This window comes from Embiotoca jacksoni, unplaced genomic scaffold (genome assembly GCF_022577435.1).
Source record: "Embiotoca jacksoni isolate LCO1_2020_lvr unplaced genomic scaffold, fEmbJac1.0.p SCAF_33, whole genome shotgun sequence".
NCBI lineage: Eukaryota > Metazoa > Chordata > Actinopteri > Embiotocidae > Embiotoca > Embiotoca jacksoni.
In genome coordinates this window covers 4,098,602-4,116,498 of record NW_027185385.1, presented here as the reverse complement: position 1 = coordinate 4,116,498, position 17,897 = coordinate 4,098,602, and the positions used below count along the sequence as shown (strand labels likewise).

General features: G+C 38.8%; 2 protein-coding genes across 2 annotated transcripts; one reads left to right on the top strand and one right to left on the bottom strand.

The window, feature by feature from the left end:
• Positions 1-1,958: 1,958 nt before the first annotated feature.
• On the bottom strand, positions 1,959-11,134 carry LOC138207644 (zona pellucida-like domain-containing protein 1). The gene is given in 12 exon segments (XM_069165021.1): positions 1,959-2,086; positions 2,790-2,876; positions 3,656-3,676; positions 3,800-3,905; positions 5,472-5,643; positions 6,438-6,518; positions 6,677-6,774; positions 8,818-9,000; positions 9,083-9,255; positions 9,258-9,290; positions 10,052-10,158; positions 11,124-11,134. Coding segments are annotated over 12 exon segments (1,200 nt in total).
• Positions 11,135-14,852: 3,718 nt separating this feature from the next.
• On the top strand, positions 14,853-15,744 carry h2ax1 (H2A.X variant histone family member 1). The gene has a single exon (XM_069165113.1). It carries the CDS (start codon positions 14,952-14,954, stop codon positions 15,336-15,338), a length of 387 nt encoding a protein of 128 aa, XP_069021214.1. The 5' UTR covers positions 14,853-14,951; the 3' UTR covers positions 15,339-15,744.
• The last annotated feature ends 2,153 nt before the right edge of the window (positions 15,745-17,897 follow it).

Below are 17,897 nucleotides of genomic sequence, written 5' to 3'. Positions count from 1 at the left end.
GTACAGCCATGAGTCTTCTTGGGAATGATGCAACAAGCTTTTCACACCTGGATTTGGGGATCCTCTGCCATTCTTCCTTGCAGATCCTCTCCAGTTCTGTCAGGTTGGATGGTGAACGTTGGTGGACAGCCATTTTCAGGTCTCTCCAGAGATGCTCAATTGGGTTTAGGTCAGGGCTCTGGCTGGGCCAGTCAAGAATGGTCACAGAGTTGTTCCGAAGCCACTCCTTTGTTATTTTAGCTGTGTGCTTAAAGTCATTGTCTTGTTGGAAGGTGAACCTTCAGCCCAGTCTGAGGTCCAGAGCACTCTGGAAGAGGTTTTCTTCCAGGGTATCTCTGTACTTGGCCGCATTCATCTTTCCTTCAATTGCAACCAGTCATCCTGTCCCTGCAGCTGAAAAACACCCCCATAGCATGATGCTGCCACCACCATGTTTCACTGTTGGGATTGTATTGGGCAGGTGATGAGCAGTGCCTGGTTTTCTCCACACATACCGCTTAGAATTAACGCCAACAAGTTCAATCTTGGTCTCATCAGACCAGAGAATCTTATTTCTCATAGTCTGGGAGTCCTTCATGTGTTTTTTGGCAAACTCTATGCGGGCTTTCATATGTCTTGCACTGAGGAGAGGCTTCCGTCGGGCCACTCGGCCATAAAGCCCCGACTGGTGGAGGGCTGCAGTGATAGTTGACTTTGTGGAACTTTCTCCCATCTCCCTACTGCATCTCTGGAGCTCAGCCACAGTGATCTTTGGGTTCTTCTTTACCTCTCTCACCAAGGCTCTTCTCCCACGATTGCTCAGTTTGGCTGGACGGCCAGGTCTAGGAAGAGTTCTGGTCGTCCCAAACTTCTTCCATTTAAGGATTATGGAGGCCACTGTGCTCTTAGGAACCTTGAGTGCTGCAGAAATTATTTTGTAACCTTGGCCAGATCTGTGCCTTGCCACAATTCTGTCTCTGAGCTCCTTGGACAGTTCCTTCGACCTCATGATTCTCATTTGCTCTGACATGCACTGTGAGCTGTAAGGTCTTATATAGACAGGTGTGTGCCTTTCCTAATCAAGTCCAATCAGTTTAATTAAACACAGCTGGACTCCAATGAAGGAGTAGAACCATCTCAATGAGGATCAGAAGAAATGGACAGCATGTGAGTTAAATACGAGTGTCACAGCAAAGGGTCTGAATACTTATGACCATGTGATATTTCAGTTTTTCTTTTTTTTAATAAATTTGCACAAATTTCTGCATTTCTGTTTTTTTCTGTCAAGATGGGGTGCTGAGTGTACATTAATGAGAAATAAAATGAACTTTTTTGATTTTAGCAAATGGCTGCAATGAAACAAAGAGTGAAAAATGTAAAGGGGTCTGAATACTTTCCGTACCCACTGTATACTTGAATATTTTTTACATGTAGTTCTCTTTCCTTCTACCACAGAATAAGACCTGACATATTCTGTGTCCAACAGTCCCAACAGTCAGCTTCTCAAGTAGAGTGAAGCTCACTGTTCTTGAACAAGCAGCAGAGGCTGGGAGCCAATAAACTTGTCCCACTTCCAGGTTCAGACTTGAGGTGTTCCTTACACCTTACTGACAGAACGAGCTTAGTATGTTTCAGATTCTCTACAATAAACAAATGAAATCAACTCTTTCCCCTCGTGATTATAATGTCAATTTTAAAATGTTATCAAACACCTTTCTTAGAAATAAAAATACAAAATCATTTTACCCTTTAATAGATACAAAACTATTTTCTCAAACAAAAACTGCATGTTTTAGAGTTTGAGTTTGAGTAACACCAATAAACACTGCCCATGATTCCATTACCCAAAATCACAGTATAAAAAGAATACAAAATGCTACCAAGGTGTTAACCAGACTTTTTGCTTTGACTCATTCATCAGAATGCCATGCACAGCTGAGGAAAACAGTATTTTTTTTTGTAGCTGATCTGACACTCTGTCACTCCTGCAGGTGCAAAATTGTTTTGTTTATAGCGATTTTGGAGTTGTACTTCTGGTAAACGATGAAAGCACCCAAAGTAAGGCACATAGCTCCGACGATGCCTGCCACAACTGAAACAGCCAGTATTGTTCACATCAGCGTCCTGAACACCTGGGAAGAAAAGAAAGAATGAGACCATTTTGAGCAGTATACAATACAGTTTCTACATCAATGTGCATGACAGAAACTGTCTTTATGTCCATCATTTATGTATTAAACCGTAAAAGCCACCTGGTTTCCATGATGAAACACAGAGGAGAGATGATAGTCATGCTGAATGATAATGGTTCAAGGTTTGGCAGAATATTTGGGTTTTGTCTGGCACAGCTTTCCCCTGGCACTGAACTGCACCTTCTGTTATTTAATCATCACAGGAATTCATCCTTCTTAAAGGCATGTGTATGCTTCAAATTAAGTTCAAGCCCTGATTCCTGAGGATGCATGAAGCAAAGTTTCAACATAATTTTGTCTAAATTTAACCCAGGCAGCATTAAAAGTTTAGGTCTATCACAGTGTGGACAAGGCATGCTGTGGGATTGTTCCTTTAAGACAGCAACATAAATGGTGGACACCAACAGATCTCTTTCACAGCAAATGTTTTGACTTGACCTGGTAAAGTGTTGCCATGATTATAATTAGAGCCTGCATTGGCTTTTTGCAGTGATTATTTTTCACCACGCACAGTTCCAAGCTTAAATATACCAGGAAACTACCTGTGATCACGTGTGCACTAAATGATCATAGCAGAAACACAGTGTTGGCTTTAATTATATAATAGCGCTACTTTACCAGGTGAAGGGCGCCGTTTTCCCGCTGCTGGCTCCCTCTCCTCCCCCTTTCCCTCTCCCTCTCCCTCCTTAGTGTCAGTGTCTCGCTCTGAACAAGGGTGAACAAAAATCAAGTGCCTGCTTTTTGGTTACAACTCATCACTTTCATCAAGTCAAGCTTCGGAAATGTGTGAATGGAGTAAGTGAATTGATTTTAAGAAGATACTGTATTTTGTTTCAGGAGTCAGATGCACAAAGTTAAAAGCAGAGTTTCCCAGATCAGTCCTAACGTGTGGAACATGTAATAAGAGCCGGTTAGTGGAGCGGGTGCAATGAGGCCCGTCTGTGTATACGAGGATTTCAGACAGGTAACAGGGCCGTTTTCCAATCAGAGCTTTATAAATAAAGAGATGCTAGTGAGTGTCATGTCTCTGTTGAAGAGAGGACCATCCAAATGTATCATATAAAATCACGACTGTTTGCTGTCCTGGCTCCTAAATGGTGGAATGAGCTCCCCACCGACATCAGGACAGCAGAAACTCTGTACATCTTCCGCCGCAAACTAAAAACACACCTCTTCTGACTATACCTCGAATAGGTAGCACTTTAGTAGCACTTAAAATGGCACTTACTGATAGCACTTTGTAGTTTGGCTTTCTTGAAGAAAATTGTACTTTCTTGATTCTTGTTGTTCTGGGTTTGTACCCTCATGGTTGAAATGCACTTATTGTAAGTCGCTTTGGATAAAAGCGTCAGCTAAATGAAATGTAATATAGAAGGCAGTGATGGTTATTGTAACTGTTACCTGTAATACATCGGAGAGTGAAACCTCAAAAATGTAATACTGTTGGTTATAATATATTCTCATGTTAGCATTGTTATGAATACCTCCTGACGCCACCAGCCACCCTATGAGAGAGCAAGAGATCCTCTGTTGATGCATGAACAAAGGAGACCTTCAATCAACACCCAGCAGACACCTGTCAGGCATGATTCAGTAAACAATGTAAACATTCTCACCGTTGTGTCAACAGATGGTGATGAGGCCTGAGCTAATGGTGGCCATGTCGCTCACTGTGGTGTCCTGTTGGTTGTTGTTGACGTAACGCCTTCTTCTCGAGTTGGTAGAGGTGCAGTTCTATAGGTGATTTGGATGATTTTGTCATTTTGGTCGTGACAGTTTTGCAGAAGAAATAAAGTAACCCAGGCTGTTACAGTGTAAGAGCAACATGTGACAAGTAGGACTAAAAATGAAGAAACACTTGTGATACCCACAACCGATTTCCATCAAAATACAACTAGTATACATAAGCAGTATATCAAATGTAAATCCATAGCATGAAGACATTTGTGCAGCCTGTCCCAAAGATTGTTAAAAAAACAAAAAACAAAATTGTTTACAAGAGATGCAACACCATAAATGCTTCAAAGTTTTAAATGCTGTAGAAAGTTGGACGTGGCGAATGTGATGTGTGCTGTAATAATGATAATCTCTGTTTTGGTCATATTTAGCTGAAAATATAGTTAGCCATACAATCACTGATTTCCTACATGCAATTTACAAGATCGTCGACACGGCTAAAATCATCAGGTCGCATTAGACCTGTGTGTCATCCGCTTGGTTCGTAGATAATTTAACCTAATGGCAGACAGTAAAGAATGAGGCAAAGGTTTTAAACTTTGGGGTAAACCACATTAAATGTTCATGCTTTCTGAAACAAAGCATTCTTAGCTTGTCAGCTACAACCGAAACCAGTCAAGATCTCTTCAAGAGTGCCTTCTTATGAGGAAATTATGATCGACTGTTCTGAAAGCAGTAAAAGTACCAGAATATTCATGTTCTGTTATCCAAATCTTTGGAATAAGTATCTCTGTGCTATGTTTAGAGTTGAAGTCAGATTTAAATTTTTCAAAAATACAGAAGAGGCTGTACAAAAGAAAGACAATAGGTAGCCTCAGGCTAACAAGATGCCCAAATGTCCAAGTCCTCAACGCCACCTCCTGTCCGACAAAAGACGTTGCAGGAGAGTTTTAAGAGAGGCAAAGCATATCCAGGTACAGATGGCACAGTTATGAGCTCATAACTCTGCCAAGAAAGTGGCAGAGGTCATGTTTTTTGGGTGTCTGTCTGCCCTAAATTCCAAAACATCTTTATTACAATTTAATTTTAAGGCCAGACACTACAGGTGTAATAAATAAATTAATAAACTAATAGATACCACAGTAAAACTTCCACAGTTGGTTGCTTGAGAGAATAATTAATGTATTGTAAGTGTAATTAACTTTTTTTTCTAAAAACTATCATTATTATGAAAAATCACATACCCGTTTAAGAAAGTATCGGTATCAGTATTGGTAAAATTCTAACTAAAAGTATCGTTAGTGTATCGAACTTAAAAAGTCTGGTATCACCCATCCCTAGTAGCTCTGCTTAAGGAGTTCAAATAAGTCGTGTGCCCTTTATGTGTGGAAGGAAAGCAGGGTATTTAGCATGTCTGACATCCATGCAGAGGACCCGCAAAAACCATAGCCAAGATATTTCCTAAACTTTTAACTACTTATCATGCATAGATATTGTAGAAAACAAAGTTTTGAAAAAAAGAATACCCACTTAAAGTCATGCAATCCAATATAAAAGCTCTCAGGGTGAAAGCTTTGCTTTTGTAATGTGTGTGTGTTTTTTTTTTTTATGATAGAATCTGACCTGAATAAGCGAGGGGCAGAAGGTGTTCACACAGAGCCTTGTGGCACAGTGTACGTAGTAGGTTGAAAAAGCTGCATCCACATTTTGGATAAAGCGGAAAGCCTCAAAAGAGAAGCGGGCTGCTTGCTGCTCTCCGTTGACTCCCATTACTGTCTGTCCATCCCGTTGACACCTTTAGAAGGAAAGATGCTGATATTTTTCACGTTCTTCAGACATTCTGACACACAGGATGCATTCTTGTTCAGCATAAGTGTGGTTCACAGGTGCTTTTGCCAGTAATAGAGAACTATGTCTCAAATCTAAAATCCTCCCTCAGTACACTCACATGTAGTACTCTTACATGTTGGAATACTTGTGTCGTTGAATTTCAATAGGGTAGGACTGTCTCAAATCGAACGCTGCCTTTCTGCATGTTTACTGAGAATAACTGTAAAATTTGAATTCCTCAACCGCCAACATATTATTTTATGATCTTACCCAGAAATGTCCTTTTTTTTCATGCCTTCTGTTTAACCCACACAATAAAAGTACAGATTGGCTTCCGTCCAACAGCACTTGTGTGTGGCGTGTACAACTTGCATAAGAAGTTTTGAGTACACCATCTGTTTTCATACTCAATAGTGTGAACACAGTTCTGCCAAATAATAAGTATCAGTACAAAAGTAAGCGATTGGAGACACACAAACAAATGTTTTTCATGGGAAACTTTTGCATGTTTACATGTACATATTAAAAAAGAGGAGCAAAAAGGTGATGGGTTTAGATTTTCCTGAATACAGAATCCACCTTCTAAGATATTTTAGAAATTGTGAAATTTAAATTAGTTTAGATGAAAATATTACAATCCATACGTGTGCCAATAAAACATTTAACTGTGAATGCTCAGAAAAAGCTAGTTGTGTCTTTATTTAGACATTACCTCTATGTCAAAAAACATTTCTACCACTGTTGGTAACAGAAACTCACCCAACAAAGAGATCATAAGATGTGATGTTGATGGGGAAAAGTGAAGTTGTGGCATAACATCAATCCAGAAGCACATTGAATCTGAAAGTATGAGTTTTAATATTAGCCCAGATGATAAGACAGATGTGGATTTAGGCACTGGTAGTTGGGAGTTTCAATGGGTCCAAATATCAACATGTTTTTATTGTTATTATTAAATGTTGAAAACTTTGCTGAAACGTCTTTGAAGTGGGAAGTACCTGTTGGTGAGGTTGGATGCTTTCACTTCGACAAAGATCCTGGTCTTCAGCTTCAGGCCTCCTGCAGGCATCTGCAGCATGGAGGAGTAGTAATTGTCCTGAAGGCTCAATAACAGAGGAGAAGGAGAGCTGTTTTTTAATTAGTAGGTAATGGTATTTGACAATACAGAGTCCCACCATCGGGTTAAATTGCAGTAGGACTTCACAATAACTGGCACAATAAGGTGTGCAACACAGACGCCATCACTTAACTCTCAATCACTTTTACTCTGACCATTAAGCCGTTTATTAATGCAGCTGACCTGACTTCTCATTTTGGACAATTATGAATTATGTATCCGTCTTTCTACTTGTCTGCACATCTATTCCACTTGGAATAGAACAAAGGGGTCTTCTATCCTCGTGGCTTTTATTTTTAAAGATTGAATTTACAAGCCCATTTCCAAAAAACGTTGGGACGCCAATTTATTTGGTTGAGAAGTGAGTGCAATCAGTTGGCCACACAACGTCCACTTCACGTTCAATGACAATATCCACCTTTCAAATGTCAAATAAACATCCATGAACTTAATGTATTTATTCATGTATTTCATATTCACTGTTTTCAGCCTGTGCTGTTTGTATCAGAGACAAATATTCAAGCTCTAGTTACACTGTGAAGATTAAAATGACCATCATATGTCGTGAGACCTCTCATGTCACCTGGCTCTCGTTCAACAGTGTCTGGCACCGTTGTAGGTGATGGATTAACTACTACAATTTTTTACATTCTACGAATATTCCCTCAGACTTTGCCTGAAACCACAGCTGTTAAACAGTAATGTGCAACACCATGCAACCCAATGTGGATTTTAATATGGCTAACGTTAAACTTGCATCCTAATGCTCTGTCAGCAGTGGTTTTAAAATACTGTCTAAGCACATGCAGTGGATGTTTGTCCTCCTTTGAACATCCTGTTTTCAATCAGAATTTTCTACTTGACTTTTAGCTCAAGATGAGTCAGGTTGCTCAGTGGGTGGAAACTAGCAGAATCACATTATGCTAAATCACATGAATTTCTTTTGTCATTCATAAAACCATCTAAAAGTAGATTATGATAGGATCACATTGAATATATATATATATATATATATATATATATATATATATAAGTCCAAGTCACAACTTGGTAATGGCGCTGTAAAAGCAAATTCACAAACATTGGTACAACATGAAATAATAAATTATGCATACTGGATCATGGATAAACTCCTGTCAGTAGGTACTTTTAGAGGGCGAAATGAAGATAAATTAACTAAAAACTTTCACGTGTAAATTATTTTTTTCCTATTTTTTTTCTTTTTTTTTTTTCTTGCAGTTCTGTAATAACATGTTCATTTTCTTTACAGATCCTGTAAAGAGGCGGAGGTCCAGTTCCACAGAGCACCAAATAGAAGCTGCAACAGGGAACACTTCTAACGGAATCCAACATAGAAGGATGTTTTGATAAAAGTCTGAGCAATTGCCAATGCTTTTTTTTCTTTACATTTTTATTTAGCCTATTAAGTTAGTACCAGGTGCAGAGGATACATTGTAAAGATGTCATAGAAGCCCTGTGAGGCTAAAATGTCCAACTATTTATTAAAGGATCATTAATATTCACCAAAGCCAAGATGAAGATACTCAGAACAGACCCTGACACTTTCAGTTTATCATCATTTCTACCGACTACCAGATCCTTTTTGGTATTTTTGCTTGAAGTTTTACTCAGATTATTAGTTATTTATCAAATTGGTGTCAATTGATGTTCTTTCAAGTGACTAAATTAGCTATTTCAGCTCTTGAGCACTGGTTAGGTTGGATTGCCTGTGGAAACAATAAAACTGGCATTCATTGTGTTAAAATATGTGGTTACCACATTTGATCACTTTTACTTATTTTATTTTATCATCTGATTTAACAAAATAAATAAAAAAAAATAAAAATAAGACGTATCATGGCATCAAAGTGTCATTCATCTTTGGCTAGCAAACCAAGAGTGCAGTATAGAAGTGGGCCAATATTATCATATTTACTTTAATATTTACATTTAATAACAACAGCATATAGAATTTCACATTACTCCTTATGTGCACTTTTAAACAGCAAGAGCTGTTTTGACACTCATTTGAGTATTGTTGACCAGGTACTGCAACGGGTAACGATAGGAGAACTTGTACATCACCTCTTGGTGATAGGTGATGGCTCCTGTGCTGGGGTCTGTGGAGCAGACCATGCCTGAGAGGTTGATGTATTGGACGTTGGAAAAGTCGGCAAACACTCCTGTTCCCAACTCCTGAGTAACCTTTGGAAAAAAAAAAACAGTTAAGTGAGACTGTGTTGTGACTGGGATTTTGCTGGGTATTTTCAGGCTCAGATTGACCTACTCGCAGTGTGCTGGAGCAGGCAGTGATTGCCTCCTCTGTGATGGAGAAATTGAATTTGACTACAGGCGGGTCCACCGTCCAGTCAGCAGTCCCTTTACACTGGTCTTTGGAGTGCTCAGAGTTGAGGGCCAGCAGTGACTCATTGTATCCATTGAAATAAACAGGACACAGGCCACAGAGCCACAGAAGACTTCAATGCCTGAGTTTGCTGAATGGAAAGAGGATGAGATCAACATTTAGGGTTTTTGAAAAGGACTTCATCTATGACTAAAGAGAGGAGCACTTCACAGATATTAGTTTATTTGATGTTCCAGTGATGTTCTGAAGTCTGCAAAAATATGAGAAAAATATCATATGAGGATATAGACTTTTATGTAACAAACAACCAATAAACTGGGGGTGACAGAAAGGGTTCAGTTCGACGGTTTCCAAGTGATGTCATCAGTGATATGCACATGCATGTTGGGGCAGAAAACAAATAGAAATTGCATACGGATTGAAAAATATATCAAGAAGGAATCCAAAGGAATTAGCTCACGGGCTAGGGCAGAGGAATAGTTTTTTTTAAAGCAGACTCCGTCCCAACTTTTTTGAAACGTGTTGCTGTCATCAAATTCAAAATGGTTAGAAAATTGACACATCCTGTTTTTATGTACATTTTACACAGTGTCCCAATTTATTTGGAAACAGGGCGATAAAATAATTGCCTAAAATATATTCGCATTGGTGCCGCAAAGACATCGCACAAGACCAAGATAGTTGATTCCCTCATATGATCTGATGAGTGGCGTCAGCTTTGGGATGGGGAGAGATACAGGACAGAATGGGGAGATTGAGGGAAAATGAATGGGAGGAGGTGATAGAGATGAGAGAGAAAGAGCACCTGCTTCCTGTCCTGACAGTCAGAGCAGCAGGTGGACAAGCATGCTTGGAAAAGATAATAGTGTGAGCTCTGCTAGTTTCCCTGACCTGGACTTCTGAACGTGGAGCGTCCGATGCAGGCATTTTGAGCTTGGACGAGAAGGAGTGTGGCAAGTTGATGCATAACAAGGACCAGCCACATTGTCCCTAAACTGCTGGACAAAAAATAGTGGGTAACATGAATCAGGCACAAAGCTTGAAAAGGCAATGAAATATATTCAGGAAGTACTCAAAATAAAGGCCCTACATTAACAAATACTCAAGTACTATCAACTAAATTAAAGTAAATGTTCCTGTTGCAGTTGTCTGTCATGACTAATCTGTTGATCTCTCTGACTGGATTGTTAATACTGAAGCATCAGTGAGTAAGTACATTGTTTTTTTTGGAGGTAGTTTTATCTAGGTTAGGTTTAATGCAGTGGTTCCCAAAGTAATGTTCAGGTCCCTTCAAATGATCACAAGATAAACCATAGGGAGTTAACGGGAGAGGGAAAAAAAAAAAAACCAGTTCAGATATACAAATGTTAATACATTTGTGTATTCTGATATAGATGTAATTATCTATATCAGAACTGATCAGACTTTTGTTTAATGTTGCTGTCTTTGTGAAAATTGAATATTTTGAACTCATTTGGGACTCAAACACTTGTTGAAAAAAACCAGCTGAGAAGTTGATCGGGGAAATGTCTCTGGGGGAACTGCCAACAACTCTAAAATCGATTTATCTATTTTTTGGTCAGGAATCACAAGTCAAATAGGAACCACTAGTTTAATAGGCATTGCACTTCATGAGTTTATGAGTGATTTATGTCAAATCTTATTCTGAAAAGTAGCTAAGAAATGAGAATCATGAAGTGAAGTACCTCAAAATTATCTTGAGTATAGCACTTAAGTATAAATCGTTACTTTTCACCACTGCAGAAAAACACTTTAAACAAGACATGATCAATGTCAAACCAAAATACACCTTTTATGTGAAACTTGCGAGGATATATTTAAATCCTACAATTCCTCACTCTGTAAATGCAGACCAAAGCACCAGGCCTATAAATATGATGCAACCTGATATTTAAGTAACTGGAGGTCACTTTGATGTGTCTTAAGTGAAATCAGACATTACCTTAGTTTCATTTTGGGCTTGAAGTGTTGCACCTTAAAGAAATGTTGGGAAATATATAGAAACCAAAATCAATAAAACCAAGATTGCACTCTGATATTTCATATCTGAAGCTTTGAAAACTTAAGTCTTACCTTGTGGAGATGACAACAGTGTTTCACCAACCTCTTATCCTCGGTATGTCTTTAGCTGTTTCTGCTCACCGTGACTCTCATCCATATATACTGGCTTCCATTCCAGCTTTATAAAAAAAAAAAAAAAAAAAAAAAAAAAAAAAAAAAGCCAACTGAGAAGAAAGGGAACATTAAGAGAGCAACACAAGCTGGCTGGGTCCAACAACCGGATCATCTGACAGACATGGAACAGTGGGTGAATCAGCTGTATATGGAGTATCTTTGGGCTTATGGTACATTGTCAAGTAGCTATGAATTCAACTCGTCATTTCAGCTATGACGTCAACTGCCATCACTTTTGGACTCCAAAAAAAAATCATGTCTAAACGTTTTTTCTGTTTTAAGAAAATTAAAACGTTGTTTTTTAACAACATCATAGCTGTTATTTGTAGGTGTGTCTTGGTCATGGACAAAACCACACAGGAAACTACAAAACGCTCAAGTATCTATCTAAAAACCTCAGGCAACACATCCTGATGACATTACATAACCAAAATATGAATACAAGCTGAGTTTTTTTCAACCACATTTACATGAGCACCTAAAAAGGCCATGTTATGAATTAGGCTGCACTAAAGTTCTGTTTTTGTTTTGTTATTTTTACTTACCCCCCCCCCCCCCCCCACACACACACACACACACACTTCTGCCGGGGGCTACCACTGTTTGTCAAGAAATTAGGTCTCCTACACATCATGTTAGATTTGGAGAGAAAGGACACCCTGCTAGACAAAACCTCTGACAACTGTCACCTGAACCATGAACCCCCACCCCGAATCCCCTCCAGGAACCTTGAGACCTGGTCCCAACAATGGAGCAGAGATGAGCTTACACGGAATTTAGCACTAAGGCTTTCCTCTTTCCCATTCAGATTGCAGTACATGTGGGTCTTTAGTCACAAGTAACCTCTGAGATCGACTTTATTGTAATTCTGGGTGTTAAAGTTTGAGGGGGACATAATGTGGACAAAAATCACAAAGGTTTAGGCTCGATGTTTTTGTGTCACAAGAAATTCCTGGCTCATGAATCATATTTTGGCTCACTCAGATCTTATGGATTATGATATTCATCTCAAAATGTATGTTGTTGTTTTTTTATTGTGAAGAACTGTTCTACTGACCAGCACATACAACTTTTTATCCACTTTTGATCTGACATCTGACTAAAAGGCTGTGAAACAACAACAATCTGAACCGACCTCAATATGTGTTCTATGTTGGCTTCACGAAAGAAGATTTTAATTCCTTTTCAGCATTTTTGGTTTTCTGTTTCTATCAACTGACTCGCACCATTTAACATCCGTGCATTTAATACGAGTGTTATGCTATATATTCAGTTTGCTGATGTTTTGTGCATTTTCTCACTTATATGCTTCCATTAGCTTGATTTTTTTTTTTTTTTTTATTTTAAAATGTATATTATTGTCTGTAATTTTTTTTCTTCAGTTTATGATTTATTGTTTATGTTGATATTGTGGGTGTTGGGAAAATCTGTTTTTCAAAACCTCTGCTTTATCAATAGATACTTGCACTGAACTATGAAGTGCTATACCATCTTTTTCATGCTTGGTATTCTTGACCTTCTTGAACCTGAGTGTGAAGAGGATCACAAAGGACACTATGTGCGTAGAATATATTCTATACACAAATTTGTAAGCCTTTAAAACTCAGGCTTGTCAGCCTATCACTGAATCCTGTAGTCACTGTACTTCATTACCCCCAAATACAAGGTTCTGACCAACATTATTATTGCTGAAAAGCCAGGGCTTGTAACATCTACTACTACCAGTAGCAGCTAATGAAAACCATACAATTTACTGCTTTTTTATAAAGAGATAAAATTAATATTGAGCAGATTTGAGTTCAGCCTATTGGTCTGGCCCTCCACAACAGTCTGAGTTTCTCATGAGGCCCCTTGGGAATATTAATTGCCCACCCCTGATCTAGAGCCACTTTGTTAATGATTTAACAAAACATATGATCTGCTTATAGAATATGATGTACAGTACTGTTAATTTAATCAAAAGTATTAGAGATTCACCAATATGGCACCTCGGGCTGATGAGAAGAAGAAAAAATATAAAAAAATTATTGACAAGTTTATGTTTCTAATATAAGTCAGAGCGCACTGACCATAATTGGAGTAATACATCACTCATCATCAATAATTTAATATTAGAACAGTATCTCCTTTTTAATTGATGAGACAGCAATTTCACGACACAAAATTACTTCACACATGTTTTTGAAGGCTGCAATACTTTATTTGGCAAACAGCTCTATGACAGGTTTTCTCATGTTTTCGGACCTTATTATTGGCTTAAATTCTGTTATCAGAACAATTACAAGAATTATCTTGTCTTACTTATTGATCCAGAATGTTGCCTATTGGCCACTGGTGTATTCTGCATCATTAAAAACAAATATATATTGTTTACATGTTCAAACATCATAGCCTTGCAAGGCAAATAATAGAATTTAAGATTTTCAGGAGGAATTCTGCTGTGTGATTTTATTTTTGCATTTGACTTATAACATAAAGCAGAATTTTTCAACTGTGGCACCTTTTTCAACATGTACTTTTCTTCAAACGTCTAACTAGTAAAGTAGACTTTGTTGCAGCAGGAATTTATTTAATTTTCCTCATCCAGTTGGCTAGTGACTGCTTTCATCTGTAATTCTATTCCGTTTTACTGGAAACAGAAAAAAAAGCACATCCTATAGATTTTGATCCTCACATAAATGCTGGGACTTCAGTGTGCACCTGCACCTTTCCTTTTTTAAAGTCCAGCTGTGACAACACTTTTTTATGCATGCATAATACTGCATTTTCCAACCTGTCATATATAAAAGAAAATAACGATCATCAGACCACAGAAACACAACCACCCACTGTTAGTACGCCTAACTCACATCTTTAATCCATAATATGTTTCAACTGTTAAATATTAAGTCTATTGGAAATTTTCTAAAGGGGACATGTGGCTTTACAAATAAATATTTTAAATAAATATTAAAGTGGAGCAAAGCAAAAAAAAATTATAATAAATTCAGAGCGATTGACTTAGAATCGCTCTGAATTTATTATAATTTTTTTTTTTTTTTAAACAGCTCTGAAATAAACAACACAAACAATACAGTTTAAACAAAATAGCAGAAAACAGTTTCAGGGAATCAAGACATTTAACATAAGGCCCAGGTTCAATTGTCATTTATTCTTCTCCAAATCCGGCAATTGTGCAAAACTTTAAACGCCTTTCTGGCAAAGTTATCACCCGATACACTGAAGGGAGTTATTAGTTTTCGGAGCCTTTCTTGGGCGCAGGGGCGGACTTGGCAGGATCAGGCATTCTCTCTTTGACATTCACGTCAGCTGGAAAAACAGGAAGACAACACTTGTCCAGATTCTACCCACGTTTGTCGTCCCTTATTTATAGCATGACTGTGCAAATAATGTGTGCCATTACTTCTCTGGGATTGGCGCATTGCTCACCAGAGGACCGACATCACCACAGGACGCGCCGCGCCATTGGTTCGTATGTTTCAGTTTCACTCGTCCAATCAGAGAAGCCTTTGCTGTTCATATCGCTATAGTCACAAATACATTACGTAAAGGCTTAAACGCGTCCTTCGTCATCGTTACCACATTCATAACAACCATGTCTGGCCGAGGTAAAACCGGTGGCAAAGCCCGAGCAAAGGCCAAGTCCCGCTCATCCCGAGCCGGACTCCAGTTCCCCGTGGGTCGAGTACACAGGCTACTGCGCAAGGGCAACTATGCGGAGCGCGTCGGCGCCGGGGCTCCGGTGTATCTCGCCGCCGTGCTGGAATATCTGACTGCTGAGATCCTGGAGCTTGCAGGCAACGCGGCCAGGGACAACAAGAAGACAAGAATAATCCCCCGGCACCTCCAGCTGGCCGTGCGCAATGACGAGGAGCTGAACAAGCTGCTGGGAGGGGTGACCATTGCCCAGGGAGGAGTGCTACCCAACATCCAGGCTGTCCTCCTCCCCAAGAAGACTGAGAAACCGGCAAAGAGCAAGTAATAGAGACTCCCGTAAGGCCCAGGATTTACCCAGGCTAAAAAATGCTCCCCGCGGAGACACCCACGTTTTTATAACGGCGTTCGTTTTTTGGATCAACAACCTTTTAAGTCGGAGACAGTTTGGTGTTGCTGTTTCTACAATAAAACGGCACTTGCTTCTCATTGGAACTCTTCATAGACAATTCAGTCGCCGCAGTTGTGGTCTTGGCTCGGGAAAATGGAGGCACTCTGAGGGCTGCGGATGATGATGGCCGTGGAAAAAAAGAACCTTATTAATATGGACCAATTCTGATAAACGGGGTTATTTTAGTTTCGAAATGCTGCTACAAAACGTGCAAAAATGGTTGTGATGTTTATTATGTTATGTTTCAATAAATGTTCTTGAGCCTTTTGGCAGAAGGAGGACACATTGGCTTTATTTATGTTGTTGTCATTCGAGGACTTTTGCGTTTGGATCTAATGTGATAGAGGGACATGGCCCATGCATGGGCTCTAACTTTTTCTGGCATATAAACTGTGGTACGGGTTGAGTATGATAGCATTTCATTTTACAGTCAAGGGTCTATCATCCACACTGAACGACACAGGAGAAATGAGAAGATACACATTTGGTCCAGTCACATAATGTTGCTGTGTATTCCCTGCTCAGCTGTGGTTAGAAGTCCTGAGGAAATGTCTTCGTTTTGACCAAGTCTAGTCGGTGATTATTAACTTCAGTTAAGTTCAGAATTTTCATTGCATTTGTATTGGCTACAAAACCAAACCACAAATTCCTGTCTTCCTGAAGTTGATTTACTTACTAGGTGAACATTTTATTATCACTTGAAAGTCTTGTTATTTTCCGTTTTCTACCAGTGCTCTGCTTCACAATTATCTAAAATTTCAATTCACGGAGAATGAGTTGAAAATTCAAGCCTCGTGAGGGGGCTTGCAAGCTTTTCAGCGGTTTTTGGAAAAACTATTCTGCACTATAAACATTTAGTGTTATCTTGATATGGTACTTAATGTATGTTTGCTTCGATAACCTCTTAAACAAATCAGACTGCATGGACAGCCAGAGCACTGTGCCCATGGAGCTGGTGGGGGGAAAAAAAACATTCACACCCTGCAGCTACGACAGAACACACATGGAATTTTTTTTTTTTTTTTTTTTATAGCTAGTCTTTCATAAAAGTCATAAAATCAAATGATGAAAGATTTAGATAGCCTAGACTTTTCTGAAACAAAACAAACAAAAAAAAGTTATAGTGTGAATGGGAGCCCTTATAATGACAAAGATGTGCCCTTAAAAATAAAAATAGTGAAATTACCCTTAAAATAGCCTGGTTCATAGGGTTAAGTTACATTTTCCGTGATGAACTAGATACTTTTTACAACTTAAAACAAGTCACCATTAAGTTATGGTTTTACGTGGGACATCAACATGACTGTCCTTTGTCACCTTTCATACTCTTTCTCCATAATCCCATCATAATTACCATGATCACAAGAGGTTGCAATAAATATGTCATTCTAACACCCTTCAACTATCTACCGCTGTTATTGTTTTCAGAATAATTATGGGCTGTCGTCAAGTATCTACTACACAATCCCTGTTGTGTTATTTAAATGTAGTTAATACAAAAAAAAGAGAGAAAACCCTTGAATGAGTTGGTCTCTCCAAACTTTTGACTAATTGATTAAAATAAATCCTGGAACATACAACATGAAGATACCAAAGTTCAACCTATTTTAGCCTGTCGTGAAGTACAACTTAAATGTAACCCTGTAATGTAACAAGCAGGTCAACAAGAAGGAATCATGCTGTTAAAATGCTGTAATTAAAACCACATAAAGAGGCATTTCACAGATTTGGTTTTGGCTTCTACAATCCTGTTTCCCTAAAAGTTGGGATGCTGTGTAAAATGTAAATAAAAAATAGAAGGCAAATCATGTAAACCCATATTTAATTGAAACTAGGAAAAAAAAAGATCACATCAAATGTTGAGATAATACATCTGTTATGTCCTTGAAGTGTGGTTTTGTTTGTTTTTTTTTGTTCTGCTCCTCCCTTGTGTTTCAGGAGCTGTCTGTTTCCAGGTAACAGCGAGCAGATTGGGTTCCACCTGTGCAGTGCCTCTCTACTTTCTGATTGGCTACCTCAGGCTGCCACCTATCCAATCATCATCTTGGACCCTCAAGAAAAGTAGTATTCCTTTGGTCTGGCTGAGTTTCTCTTTTCTGCACCAATTCCAAACTGGCCCCTACACACTCCCACTCCGTGATTGAGTGTCGCTCGGTGTGGAGTCACACTTGCGGCCGTGGAGGGTGTCTGAGTACACCGACCAGGAGATGATGAACCTGTTACCCAAAATATTTCAGTTACAGCAATTCAATAAATTGTGTACATTTACTTGATATTTACTCATCAAATGTCATCATATACAGATCAGACAGAGCTGGCACTTAGCCGAGGTGTTTTTCCTCTCACAAGCTTGTGAGAAGAAAAATTATTTATGGACAAAATATATATTCTCTCTCACACCTTGTCCGCGTGTCTTTCTTCTTTTTGGAACATTTT

Bases quoted from the DNA above. Each gene is read 5' to 3' on its own strand.
- h2ax1 (XM_069165113.1), top strand. From the start codon at position 14,952: ATGTCTGGCCGAGGTAAAACCGGTGGCAAAGCCCGAGCAAAGGCCAAG.